Here is a 14066-nt window from a genome sequence, read left to right as displayed (position 1 = left end):
GCCGAGTGCCATTTTGACGACGTGCTGGGTGTCTACTTTCCGTAGATATACGAGCAAGGTGGGGTAGTGGGATTTTTTTTAAAATTTTGTAATAGTTTAATCTATATGTGTCAAACATGCAAAAAATGTCCTGGCTAGCAGAGGTGCAAAATGTCTAAACACCCCTGGCAGCGAAAGGGTTAAATATAGGTAAAATGCAACTAGTACATTCAAGAGCCATCAGTCTTTTCGCAGCATGAGGATTTTAAGTCATCTGACTGCTGCAATTATTAACTACTTGACCTTACATTTTAAGATAACATAATAATGGTGATATGAGCAGCTAAAATAATATCCACCATAAGCATAGCACAGTGCTTGGAAAGTATTCTCTATATAGCCACAGCAGACTTAGGAAGGTAAGAAACCAGCATTCTCAGCATTTTATATTGTTTTTAATGCAATATTTTATTAATTTGGAATTGCTCTATTTACATTTGCCCGCAATTTGTTTTTAAATATGATACAGCCTCGAAAAATTGCTGAAATCTCCATCCTTAAAGGGGTTGTTCAGTCTATTTACTGTATATTGATGGCCTATAAACAGGGTATCAGACCCTGCTGAAGCCAACGATATAAGAAGACTGGAACGGACATACTGATGCGGACAGCACACGGTGTGCTGTCCGGGTTTTTTGAGGACCCATTGAAATGAATGGGTCCGCATCCTATCCGCAAAAAAAAAAAAAACGGATCTGACACGGAAACAAAATACGGTCGTGTGCATGAGGCCTAATACAGAACATGAAGTATGGGAGGGCAGCACTTGTCTCAATTCTGGGCTAATAATGGTGTTGTGAGCTTGAAAGAAGGCCGAGGGCTGGGCCCACAGGTACAGAGGGTACACGATGCCACACAGACAACGGTTCTTTTCCAGCAGTTGAATTTACTGAACAATGTAGTGAACAAGAAGCTGAGAATATATAAAACAGATTGGTACACAGAGAATAAACCAAGAGTAAATGTAACACTGTCTAACAGTAGACCAGTAAATGTGATGTTTTCCATAAAGTCCATTAAGTAGCCTAGCTAGACTTGTATGTTCCTGGACGAGTTCCTCGTCGGGGCGCACCCTATGTATTGCGCAATACTCCACAGAGAAATGATGTCTGTCTCATGTCACTTTAATCCTTACTCCAGATCCCAGCATATAACACCCTATGAGCAGCCAGAGAGATAGGACGGTGTCAGCGTATGAGTCCCTTAGGGCTATGCATTAGCTTGCAGCTCGTACACCGCAATGTAACTGTACTTGGAGCGTTATTGTATGTTCAAATGCCACTTCAACAGTGTGGTGCAATGTGACGCGGCAAAGCCGCACTTATAGTTCCTTGAGCTGGTTCTTGGTGCTTTTTCTTATTTCCTGGTCCACTCCAGAACCGGATCCTACAGACACGACACTCCTGGGGTCGTCGCTAGAAAACCTCCCCTTCGTGCTGTCGCCAGTCTCCACCGTGCTATCGGTAGCCCACGAGTGCCGCCGAAAGTCCACTCCGGCCCCATTCACTTTAATGGGGACAGGTCGGAGATGTGGCCAAAGCACGGCAAACATGCTGAGAGGCGTCCGGACAAAAAAAGCAGCGTGCTTGCACATCAGTGAATGTGAATGGAGCCGGAGCGGACTTCCGGGGGCACTCGTGGGCTAGCGTTAGCACGAATCCGGCAGGGGGACCCTGCTAACCCTAGTGTGAAAGTAGCCTTAGTCGTGTGATGATGGACAGGAGGCTCCTCTCTATGTGAGCAGATCGATTTCTACAAATTTATTCATCAGAGCTCTTGTGCAACAAAGATCTGTCCCCAACAGCCCCCCCTCCTATGGCCGTCCATGCTCCTAAACAGAAATCTATGACCGCTCAGAGCTGCCGTAGATTTCTGGCTTCATTTGAGTCAGAAAACTGGTCACGCCCCCTCCCGGCCATTGCCACACCCCTTTTTTTTTAAGGCACAATTAAAAAGTCACAAACACATAGTTTGCAACTTTTTAACGCCACTTTTCAGAAACAAGGATAATGATAAATCTCCCCCTCTATTCATTCTGTTCATGGCTTACATCCAATGGTGCAACTAGAAATGACTGGGCCGTACAGCAAGTTTATGAACAGGGCCCCCAGTAACATATATATGATACATTAGCATTATATTCCTGTGTGCTGCTGGGACTGGGGCGTACTTCCTATTGCTATGTCTGTACAGCAGTTATTCACTGAGTTATTGATATTATCTGAGGGGCTCTTGTCTCCATGGAAACACAGGTGGGCGGGAATGTCACGTGACTGCTCCTCTGAACATGCTTGTTGCAATGCATGCTGGGATTTTTACTTTCACTTTGCCGGTGCTCCTCCCACACAGCCGGTCTGAGGAGCTCTTCCAGAGAAGCCTGTCAAGGGGGAACAGGTTACAAAACTGATATATAGCCAGTACATGTCACATGATATAAATACTTCATGGTTTTGGCTATTGTCTAGGGCACTTTGGATTTTTGATACTTAGGGTGGCCAACCCCTTTAAGGTCCCTTGTCCCACATCCTTACAAACTGATTTTGATCTCTACTGCCAAGAGACCCACAATACTGTAAATCCAGAGAGAAGGAAACACTCCACGGTCTTAGTGAACATGCTTTCATTTACATAATCAGGGTTTCACAAGGTAAAGTGATGTCGTTTTGGACAAAGCAGTTCTTCTTTTTGGACAAAGTACTTCTTCAGGTTGCAAGAACATTAGCACCGCCATTTAGTGTACAGGGAAGTAAAAAATATTACTGTACAATACAAATACACAGAGAATGGTCAAATAACCACAGGTCTAAAAATGGATGTGTGGGTTAATAATTAACCACCTCAGCCCCCAGTGCTTAAACACCCTGAAAGACCAGGCCACTTTTTACACTTCTGACCTACACTACTTTCACCGTTTATTGCTCGGTCATGCAACTTACCACCCAAATGAATTTTACCTCCTTTTCTTCTCACTAATAGAGCTTTCATTTGGTGGTATTTCATTGCTGCTGACATTTTTACTTTTTTTGTTATTAATCGAAATTTAACGATTTTTTTGCAAAAAAATGACATTTTTCACTTTCAGTTGTAAAATTTTGCAAAAAAAACGACATCCATATAGAAATTTTGCTCTAAATTTATAGTTCTACATGTCTTTGATAAAAAAAAAATGTTTGGGTAAAAAAAAAATGGTTTGGGTAAAAGTTATAGCGTTTACAAACTATGGTACAAAAATGTGAATTTCCGCTTTTTGAAGCAGCTCTGACTTTCTGAGCACCTGTCATGTTTCCTGAGGTTCTACAATGCCCAGACAGTACAAACACCCCACAAATGACCCCATTTCTGAAAGTACACACCCTAAGGTATTCGCTGATGGGCATAGTGAGTTCATAGAACTTTTTATTTTTTGTCACAAGTTAGCGGAAAATGATGATTTTTTTTTTTTTTTTTTTTTTTCCTTACAAAGTCTCATATTCCACTAACTTGTGACAAAAAATAAAAACTTCTATGAACTCACTATGCCCATCAGCGAATACCTTGGGGTCTCTTCTTTCCAAAATGGGGTCACTTGTGGGGTAGTTATACTGCCCTGGCATTCTAGGGGCCCAAATGTGTGGTAAGGAGTTTGAAATCAAATTCTGTAAAAAATGACCTGTGAAATCCGAAAGGTGCTCTTTGGAATATGGGCCCCTTTGCCCACCTAGGCTGCAAAAAAGTGTCACACATCTGGTATCTCCGTACTCAGGAGAAGGTGGGGAATGTGTTTTGGGGTGTCATTTTATATATACCCATGCTGGGTGAGAGAAATATCTTGGCAAAAGACAACTTTTCCCATTTTTTTATACAAAGTTGTCATTTGACCAAGATATTTATCTCACCCAGCATGGGTATATGTAAAAAGACACCCCAAAACACATTCCTCAACTTCTCCTGAGTACGGGGATACCAGATGTGTGACACTTTTTTGCAGCCTAGGTGGGCAAAGGGGCCCATATTCCAAAGAGCACCTTTCGGATTTCACTCCTCATTTTTTCCTGAATTTGATTTCAAACTCCTTACCACACATTTGGGCCCCTAGAATACCAGGGCAGTATAACTACCCCACAAGTGACCCCATTTTGGAAAGAAGACACCCCAAGGTATTCCGTGAGGGGCATGGCGAGTTCCTAGAATTTTTTATTTTTTGTCACAAGTTAGTGGAAAATGATGATTTTTTTTTTTTTTTTTTTTTTTTTCATACAAAGTCTCATATTCCACAAACTTGTGACAAAAAATAAAAACTTCCATGAACTCACTATGCCCATCAGCGAATACCTTGGGGTCTCTTCTTTCCAAAATGGGGTCACTTGTGTGGTAGTTATACTGCCCTGGCATTCTAGGGGCCCAAATGTGTGGTAAGTAGGTAAATGACCTGTGAAATCCGAAAGGTGCTCTTTGGAATGTGGGCCCCTTTGCCCACCTAGGCTGCAAAAAAGTGTCACACATCTGGTATCCCCGTATTCAGGAGAAGTTGAGGAATGTGTTTTGGGGTGTCTTTTTACATATACCCATGCTGGGTGAGATAAATATCTTGGTCAAATGCCAACTTTGTATAAAAAAATGGGAAAAGTTGTCTTTTGCCAAGATATTTCTCTCACCCAGCATGGGTATATGTAAAATGACACCCCAAAACACATTCCCCAACTTCTCCCGATTACGGAGATACCAGATGTGTGACACTTTTTTGCAGCCGAGGTGGGCAAAGGGGCCCATATTCAAAAGAGCACCTTTCGGATTTCACAGGTCATTTTTTACAGAATTTGATTTCAAACTCCTTACCACACATTTGGGCCCCTAGAATGCCAGGGCAGTATAACTACCCCACAAGTGACCCCATTTTGGAAAGAAGAGACCCCAAGGTATTCGCTGATGGGCAAAGTGAGTTCATGGAAGTTTTTATTTTTTGTCACAAGTTAGTGGAATATGAGACTTTGTATGAAAAAAAAAAAAAAAAAAAAAATAAGCATTTTCCACTAACTTGTGACAAAAAATAAAAAATTCTAGGAACTCGCCATGCCCCTCACAGAATACCTTGGGGTGTCTTCTTTCCAAAATGGGGTCACTTGTGGGGTAGTTATACTGCCCTGGCATTTTCCAGGGGCCCTAATGTGTGGTAAGTAGGTAAATGACCTGTGAAATCCTAAAGGTGCTCTTTGGAATATGGGCCCCTTTGCCCACCTAGGCTGCAAAAAAGTGTCACACATCTGGTATCGCCGTATTCAGGAGAAGTTGGGGAATGTGTTTTGGGGTGTCATTTTACATATACCCATGCTGGGTGAGAGAAATATCTTGGCAAAAGACAACTTTTCCCATTTTTTTATACAAAGTTGGCATTTGACCAAGATATTTCTCTCACCCAGCATGGGTATATGTAAAATGACACCCCAAAACACATTCCCCAACTTCTCCTGAGTACGGCGATACCAGATGTGTGACACTTTTTTGCAGCCTAGATGCGCAAAGGTGCCCAAATTCCTTTTAGGAGGGCATTTTTAGACATTTGGATACCAGACTTCTTCTCACGCTTTGGGGCCCCTAGAATGCCAGGGCAGTATAAATACCCCACATGTGACCCCATTTTGGAAAGAAGACACCCCAAGGTATTCAATGAGGGGCATGGCGAGTTCATAGAAATTTTTTTTTTTTGGCACAAGTTAGCGGAAATTGATATTTTTAATTTTTTTCTCACAAAGTATCCCGTTCCGCTAACTTGGGACAAAAATTTCAATCTTTCATGGACTCAATATGCCCCTCACGGAATACCAGGGGGTGTCTTCTTTCCGAAATGGGGTCACATGTGGGGTATTTATACTGCCCTGGCATTCTAGGGGCCCTAAAGCGTGAGAAGAAGTCTGGAATATAAATGTCTAAAAAATTTTACGCATTTGGATTCCGTGAGGGGTATGGTGAGTTCATGTGAGATTTTATTTTTTGACACAAGTTAGTGGAATATGAGACTTTGTAAGAAAAAAAAAAAAAAATTCTGCTAACTTGGGCCAAAAAAATATCTGAATGGAGCCTTACAGAGGGGTGCTAAATGACAGGGGGGTGATCAATGACAGGGGGGGTGATCAATGACAGGGGGGTGATCAGGGAGTCTATATGGGGTGATAACCACAGTCATTGATCACGCCCGTGTAAGGCTTCATTCAGACGTCCGGATGCGTTTTGCGGATCCGATCCATCTATCAGTGCATCCGTAAAAATCATGCGGACATCTGAATGGAGCTTTACAGGGGGGTAATCAATGACAGGGGGGTGATCAGGGAGTCTATATGGGGTGATCACCACAGTCATTGATCATGCCCCTGTAAGGCTTCATTCAGACGTCCGGATGCGTTTTGCGGATCGGATCCATCTATCAGTGCATCCGTAAAAATCATGCGGACATCTGAATGGAGCTTTACAGGGGGGTAATCAATGACAGGGGGGTGATCAATGACAGGGGGGTGATCAGGGAGTCTATATGGGGTGATCACCACAGTCATTGATCATGCCCCTGTAAGGCTTCATTCAGACGTCCGGATGCGTTTTGCGGATCGGATCCATCTATCAGTGCATCCGTAAAAATCATGCGGACATCTGAATGGAGCTTTACAGGGGGGTAATCAATGACAGGGGGGTGATCACCACAGTCATTGATCATGCCCCTGTAAGGCTTCATTCAGACGACCGGATGCGTTTTGCGGATCCGATCCATGTATCAGTGCATCCGTAAAAATCATGCGGACATCTGAATGGAGCTTTACAGGGGGTGATCAATGACAGGGGTGTAATCAATGACAGGGGGGTGATCAGGGAGTCTATATGGGGTGATAACCACAGTCATTGATCATGCCCCTGTAAGGCTTCATTCAGACGTCCGGATGCGTTTTGCGGATCCGATCCATCTATCAGTGCATCCGTAAAAATCATGCGGACATCTGAATGGAGCTTTACAGGGGGGTAATCAATGACAGGGGGGTAATCAATGACAGGGGGGTGATCAGGGAGTCTATATGGGGTGATCACCACAGTCATTGATCATGCCCCTGTAAGGCTTCATTCAGACGTCCGGATGCGTTTTGCGGATCCGATCCATCTATCAGTGCATCCGTAAAAATCATGCGGACATCTGAATGGAGCTTTACAGGGGGGTAATCAATGACAGGGGGGTGATCACCACAGTCATTGATCATGCCCCTGTAAGGCTTCATTCAGACGACCGGATGCGTTTTGCGGATCCGATCCATGTATCAGTGCATCCGTAAAAATCATGCGGACATCTGAATGGAGCTTTACAGGGGGGTAATCAATGACAGGGGGGTAATCAATGACAGGGGGGTGATCAGGGAGTCTATATGGGGTGATCACCACAGTCATTGATCATGCCCCTGTAAGGCTTCATTCAGACGTCCGGATGCGTTTTGCGGATCCGATCCATCTATCAGTGGATCCGTAAAAATCATGCGGACGTCTGAATGGAGCTTTACAGGGGGTTGATCAATGACAGGGGGGTAATCAATGACAGGGGGGTGATCAGGGAGTCTATATGGGGTGATCAGGGGTGATTAGGGGTGATCAGGGGCTAATAAGGGGTTAATAAGTGATGGGGGGGGGGTGTAGTGTAGTGTAGTGGTGCTTGGTGCTACTTTACTGAGCTACCTGTGTCCTCTGGTGGTCGATCCAAACAAAGGGGACCACCAGAGGACCAGGTAGCAGGTATATTAGACGCTGTTATCAAAACAGCGTCTAATATACCTGTTAGGGGTTAAAAAAAACACATCTCCAGCCTGCCAGCGAACGATCGCCGCTGGCAGGCTGGAGATCAACTCTCTTACCTTCCGTTCCTGTGAGCGCGCGCGCCTGTGTGCGCGCGTTCACAGGAAATCTCGCGTCTCGCGAGATGACGCGTATATGCGTGACTGTGCGCAGCGCTGCCACCTCCGGAACGCGATCCTGCGTTAGGCGGTCCGGAGGTGGTTAAGGCACGCTTACACTGTCTTAATAAACTACATATGATAACTTCATCTCAAGGTTTAGATATCAAGGAGCAATGACTTTAATTGCTGCCATATGTATGTTTTGTATGCAGTAGTAGTACAAAAAGGAAAGAAACCTGTGCATACAGTGGGGGTTCAACAACAAAAATAATTATGTTATGCAAAGAATCTTACACACATCCATGTAAAGACCCTTTTACACGGCCATTGATCAGGAATGAACAGCACTTTGCTGTTATGTTCAGCGGGACCAAACCCGTTGTCCCACGTGACCAACTCCCTCAGAGGGCGTTGTCTAAGTACACCCCTTATTCTTCACAATACCTCTGATACTGAGGATAGACGTTCCCAATGGGTGTACCAGGTGCTAACTCTGAGGGGGGTTGGGACACAAGGGAATCAGGACCTGGGTGTGAACTCACTGGACTCACCTCCAAATGGTATGCATGGGCGTCCGCAGAAATTTTTCCGGGGGGGGCATAATTTATTAGAATTATCAGAAACTATAATAACGCATGAGCTGTGCAGTGGCGGATCCAGAGCCTGGTCTCGGGAGGGGCACTTCCAGATTATTTTCTGTCCGCCGCCACAAAACAATGGTGCTTATAGAACAGTCTACACAGTGTAGCGGTATACTGTATATTGTGTGGCACAGTGTAGGCTATATGTGTATAACATAAACATATTTCACATGAAAACTTACAATTACTTGGCTTGGCCCTTGGGGATCTCGGACACCACTTCCACACTTTGGCCGGGGGCTCGGTGGAGCTGATGTTGTGTTTTATCCTAATGAGGAAGATTTCATAACAAGGATTTGGAGAAGGGGCAGAGGAATAGCAGAGCAGGGAGAGGCTGGTGCTGCTACTAGGGGGTCATACCATGTGGGAGTAATAAAGCCCACCATAATGCCCCCCCAGTAGAAATAATTCTCCTTATAATGTGACAGTGCAAAAAATACCCCCTTGTAATGCCCCCAGTTGAGCTAATGTCCCCATAGTGCCCTCATAATGTGCCAGTATAAAATACACCTATATAGTGCCCCCCAGTAAATGCTTCCATAGTGCTCCTCTCCCTCCTTACTCCTAGTGCCCCCCATAATGTACCAGTATAAAATGCCCCAGTAGATGCCCTCAGTGTCCCCCATAAATTGAAAGTATAAAATACCCCTTCTTAGTGCCCCCCGTAGATGACCCCATAGTACTCCTCTCCCCCCTTCCTCATAGTACCCACCATAATGTGTCCCAGTATAAAATTCTACTGTACAGAGCCCCCATATAAAACACCCCTTCTTTGTGGCCTCAGTAGATGCCCCTATAGTGCCCCCGATAATGTGCCAGTAATAACAGCCCCCCATCATGTGCCAGTAATAACTGCCCCCCCATCATGTGCCAGTAATAACAGCCCCCCCATTATGTGCCAGTAATGACAGCCCCCCCATTATGTGCCAGTAGCCAGAGACCCCCATTATGTGCCAGTAGCCAGACACCCCCATTATGTGCCAGTAGCCAGAGACCCCCATTATGTGCCAGTAGCCAGAGACCCCCATTATGTGCCAGTAGCCAGAGACCCCCATTATGTGCCAGTAGCCAGAGAGCCCCATTATGTGCCAGTAGCCAGAAAGCCCCATTATGTGCCAGTAGCCACCAGTATTGTACACCAAAAAAAATAAACACTTATACTTACCTCCATGTCAGCGATGCGATGCAGGCCTCTTCCGGCCTGTGTCCCGCGCTGTACGGCTCAGGCGGCGCGATGACGTCATCGCGCCACCTGCGCCTGCCTCTGATAGGCTGCCGGCCTAGTGCCTGCAGCCTATCAGAGGAAGGGAAAGGGACAAGCCTCTCCCTCCCCTGCCTCAGCACAGTCATCTGTATCGCTGTCCTGAGGATGGCAATACAGATGACTATTGAGATGAACGCTTCATCTCCCTGTGCCCCATTGCCGCCCCCCCACTTCTGAGCAGCTCGGGGGGGGGGGGGGGGGGACAATTGCCCCGCCAGTGCTGCAGAGCAGAGGCAGAACTCAGTTCACAGAATTCCAGGGCCCCTTGCCCCTCCCTGCGGACGCCCATGATGGTATGGTATACCCTAGGGGCGCTGGGAGGCCAGAGACTAATCAGGCAGTGGCGAGGCAAGGTCAAAGCACGAGGTCCGAGATCAGGGGCAGGTAGCAGCAGGGCAGAGTTTGTAACAGGGTCTTAGGTCACTGCAGGCAGCAAAGTAGCAGGGTCCATAGGCAAGATACAAGGTCAGGGTAGGCAGCAGTCAAGCAGAGTTCGGTAAATGATATCCAAGGTCCATTGCACAGAAATGACAAGAAATAGTAACACCTTTGCTAAAGACAGGGACTAGACAAAGCTAGAAACCTAATTGCTCAGATGCCTTCCCGTTGAAGGAAGACCAGCCATAGGCTGGGGAAGAAAGAGGGCGTGCGCTTGCTGCCTCATAAAAGGAGAAGAGACATGTGCACGCATGCCCTATGTACACTATAGAACTCAGAGCCGGAGTGCAAGCTCCACTCACAGTTAGGGTCCATTCACACATCCATTGTGCATTGCGGATCCACAAATTACGGATCCGCAATACACCCGGCCAGCACCCCCATAGAAATTCCTATTCCCATTCTGCAATTGCGGACAAGAATAGGACATGTTCTATTTTTTTATGGAGCCGCGGACCAGAAGATCGGCGGCGCGCTACGGAAATGCGGATGCGGAGAGCACATAGTGGGCTCTCCGCATCCATTCCATCCCCATAGAGAATGAATGGGTCCGCACCCATTCCGAAAATTGCGGAACGGATGCGGACCCATTATTACGGATGTGTGAATGGAGCCTAAGAAGGAGGATGCCGCCGTTAGTCAGGAACAATGTAGCTGTGCCCGTTCCGACAGGGGAAGGAAGCGCCGGCACGCAGGACCAATACCAAGTTAAGATACTTGCAGCAGGAGGTAGTGAGGGAGCCCGGCGCCCGTGGCCTGTGTGTGGAGAGAGAAGTGCAGGCACAGAGCGCTGGTATCACGACCGGCGTGCCGATCACATACGTGACGCAAAGGGAGGAAAAAGGGAAGGCCCTGTCCAAGGGAGAGGGAAAGGTGGTGACCCCTAACTCACCTTGAGGCTGGCACCTGACTGCCCTGACGTCCCTAGACGGGTTTCTCACCCATACGCCGATCAAGTGCCTAAACCCTGGCTTTCCCTAAGATGAGCCCTAAGTAGTGAATAGGGCGGTGGGCACACTAGTCCGCACCACTAACACTAAAGGAAAACACCAAGGAGAGGACAGACAATACTGACAAAACATATAATCCCAGGTGGGCGACAACAGCGGACAACAAAAGCCCAACAGGGATTCGGAGGGTAACGCTCTGGAACGACAACCAGGAATCACAGCTACTCAGCTCCAGTGGGTCTGTATAGAAGTCCAGGCAGGAAGCTATATATCTGGCAACCAGAGAAGTGGGAGGGAGAATATAAGGAGGTTGGGAGTGACGGACAAGAAACAGCTGAGGAGAAGAAGCCACAGATCCCTGAGTGAGAAAAAAAAGGATTGCAAGGCAAACACAGAAAGCTACCATTAAGAAACAGCGCGATCTTTAGACATAAAGCGAGCAGCCACCCGCTGCGACTTCCTGACCCCGGTTATAACGGAGTCAGACGTGGCTCTTGACACCCTCGTGACAGCTGGTTTACATTAGCATCACTGCCCCAAGGATGTTAACCAAACAAGCCTTCTCCAAAAGTGAGAGACCCATCTGTAGACACTTGTTGCGAATTGTCCTCCCTTCTTAGCCCATAGCAGGGTACTGATTAGCTAGGTGAGAGGCCTTTGATGTAGATCTCAAACTATTTGCCAACCCCCCCCCCCCCTTCCCCATCTATTAACAAAAAGTCACAAGTTGCCACTTATATTAGCAATCTACAAGACACTGTAGTTTCTGGCAGCATTGTGGCCAGGGCTTGGCCTTGCAACAGCAGCTGCTATGTATGCAGCACTCCTATAGTTTTGGACTGGTAGTTATTTTTCTGTTTGCTAAAACTGATTTTACAGGCTAAAAAAAATATCAACTCCTCATTAGTCACCTGTATCATGATCTATTTGTCCTGGACAGCATGACAATATATAATTAGAACTTTTTGGTTTTGTTTTTAGGAAGTATTTCTATCAAGAATGTTGTGGACAGTCTTCCTTCTGGGCTTATGGCTCAATATAAGCAACGCTCAAGAGATAATTTATGGCAAGAACAAGTATATTGAATACCAGGTTGGGAACATGAGCTTGATCTTGACTGCCCCCCATGGTGGATCTCTAACACCATCTTCAATACCTACTCGCGATACAGGATGTTGGGAAAAAGCTACAGGAAATTGCTACTACACACATTCCTGTCCTTCAGGATCTGTGAAAGACTCTGTTAATTGTAAGGTTACAACAGTAAAGGATCTATACACTCAGGAAATGGCTTTGGCTGTGGCCAAGGAGATATGTCGTCTAACATCTGGATTCTGTCCCCATATTGTTATCAACAATCTGTCAAGGTCTAAGTTGGATCCTAACAGAGACAAGGATGAAGCAGCCTTTGGTGTCCCTGATGCAGACCAAGCTTGGGATGAGTTCATGGGTTTTATCCGTAGTGCAAAGTCTCATATGTCACAAGGTTTACTCATTGATATACATGGTCAGTCCCACCCCGAACAATGGATTGAACTTGGCTATCTCATTTCCAAAGCAAATTTAGATTCTGGGAAATTTTCTGCATCCGATACCTCCATTTATGCTTTGTCTAAAAGAAGGCCAGATGCATCTTTTGAAGAATTGCTTCGTGGAAGACAAAGCTTAGGAATGTTTATCGAAGAACAGAATGTTAATTATGTCTGTGTCCCTTCTCCTTCAAATCCAGGGCCGAATGGTGGTGCATACTTCTCTGGAGGATATATTACCAGCACTCATGGCTCCAAAATATCTGGAGAAGTTGATGCAATTCAAATTGAATTGCCCAAGTGGATTCGGGAAAATGTTGAACGTCCCAAATTTGCAGCTGTGTTAGCCAAAGCTATTCTGAATTTCTATCAGTTCAGTTTTGAGAAAATGTAATGCAACACTAATTTTTCCAATAAACATTTACATGACATAGATAAAAAACATTTTCTTTTTATTTATTTTATAATTTTACTTACATCTTTGGGTGTATGTGTGTGAGTGTGTTTACACCGAATGTTTGAAAAATGCACAATGACTTTGGATGAAAGATTTTGGGGGTCCTTTATCATTTAATGTTGTTTTTATGTCTGAAGTTTGGCTTTGCTTTGTGTGCCTCCACCAAATGTATGCACTGGTGCACCTTAATAATACATGTGGTGTGAGTGTAATGTGGTTTACACCTTTAGGTTGCCTGGTGTGGGTTGCAACTTTTTAGCATCTTTTGCAAAAGTCATACATAGTGAATGAGCCATAATCCAGGTCTGATCTCACTTTTACCTCTTAAACATAGACCACTGTGAAAAGTGGCAGCATCACGAAAGTTGCAAAAATGTCACAGTTGCCATCGTCCCCGTCGCGGCCTGCTATTGGCTTCAGCGGCAGCCCTTGAGGGGATCGGAAGCGACGAGGGTGACTGGGAGCAGGCTAAGTATAAACTATATGAGGGGCCTGGTTACTTATGCCAGTTACATGATATTTTGTTCTCCATTAATGTCTAAATCTAATCTCAAAATTCTGCTTGTTTCCGGTACCAGAGAGCAATGCAGTTTAGTTACTTAGATCACAGTGAGGCCTAGTTCACATGTTAGGGTTAGTGAGTTCTGTCAGTGATTGTAAGGCAAAATCAGGTAAGCATGAAAAACATAGCAAATCTTATACCTTCCACTCCTGGTTTGGGCTAATAATCACTGATTGAAATCACTGACCAAAACACTAGCGTGTGAAGCCATTAAGCCATTAAGTCACATGTCTGCTACCTGTTTCGTTCAAACTTTTGAATGCAGTTCCAAATGAAAAAATAAAAATG

General features: G+C 45.4%; 1 protein-coding gene across 1 annotated transcript; it reads left to right on the top strand.

Moving 5' to 3' along the window:
- Positions 1–364: 364 nt before the first annotated feature.
- LOC121009228 lies at positions 365–13193 on the top strand. The gene is made up of 2 exons (XM_040442202.1): positions 365–398; positions 12212–13193. Exon 2 carries the CDS (start codon positions 12230–12232, stop codon positions 13151–13153), a length of 924 nt encoding a protein of 307 aa, XP_040298136.1. The 5' UTR covers positions 365–398; positions 12212–12229; the 3' UTR covers positions 13154–13193.
- The last annotated feature ends 873 nt before the right edge of the window (positions 13194–14066 follow it).

The sequence above is a fragment of the Bufo bufo genome, chromosome 8 (genome assembly GCF_905171765.1).
Source record: "Bufo bufo chromosome 8, aBufBuf1.1, whole genome shotgun sequence".
Taxonomy (NCBI): Eukaryota; Metazoa; Chordata; class Amphibia; order Anura; family Bufonidae; genus Bufo; species Bufo bufo.
Note: the sequence above shows the minus strand (reverse complement) of the source record. Positions and strands in the feature narration are given on the sequence as shown.

Coding starts and splice junctions, on each gene's coding strand:
- LOC121009228 (XM_040442202.1), top strand. CDS start 12,230: ATGTTGTGGACAGTCTTCCTTCTGGGCTTATGGCTCAATATAAGCAAC.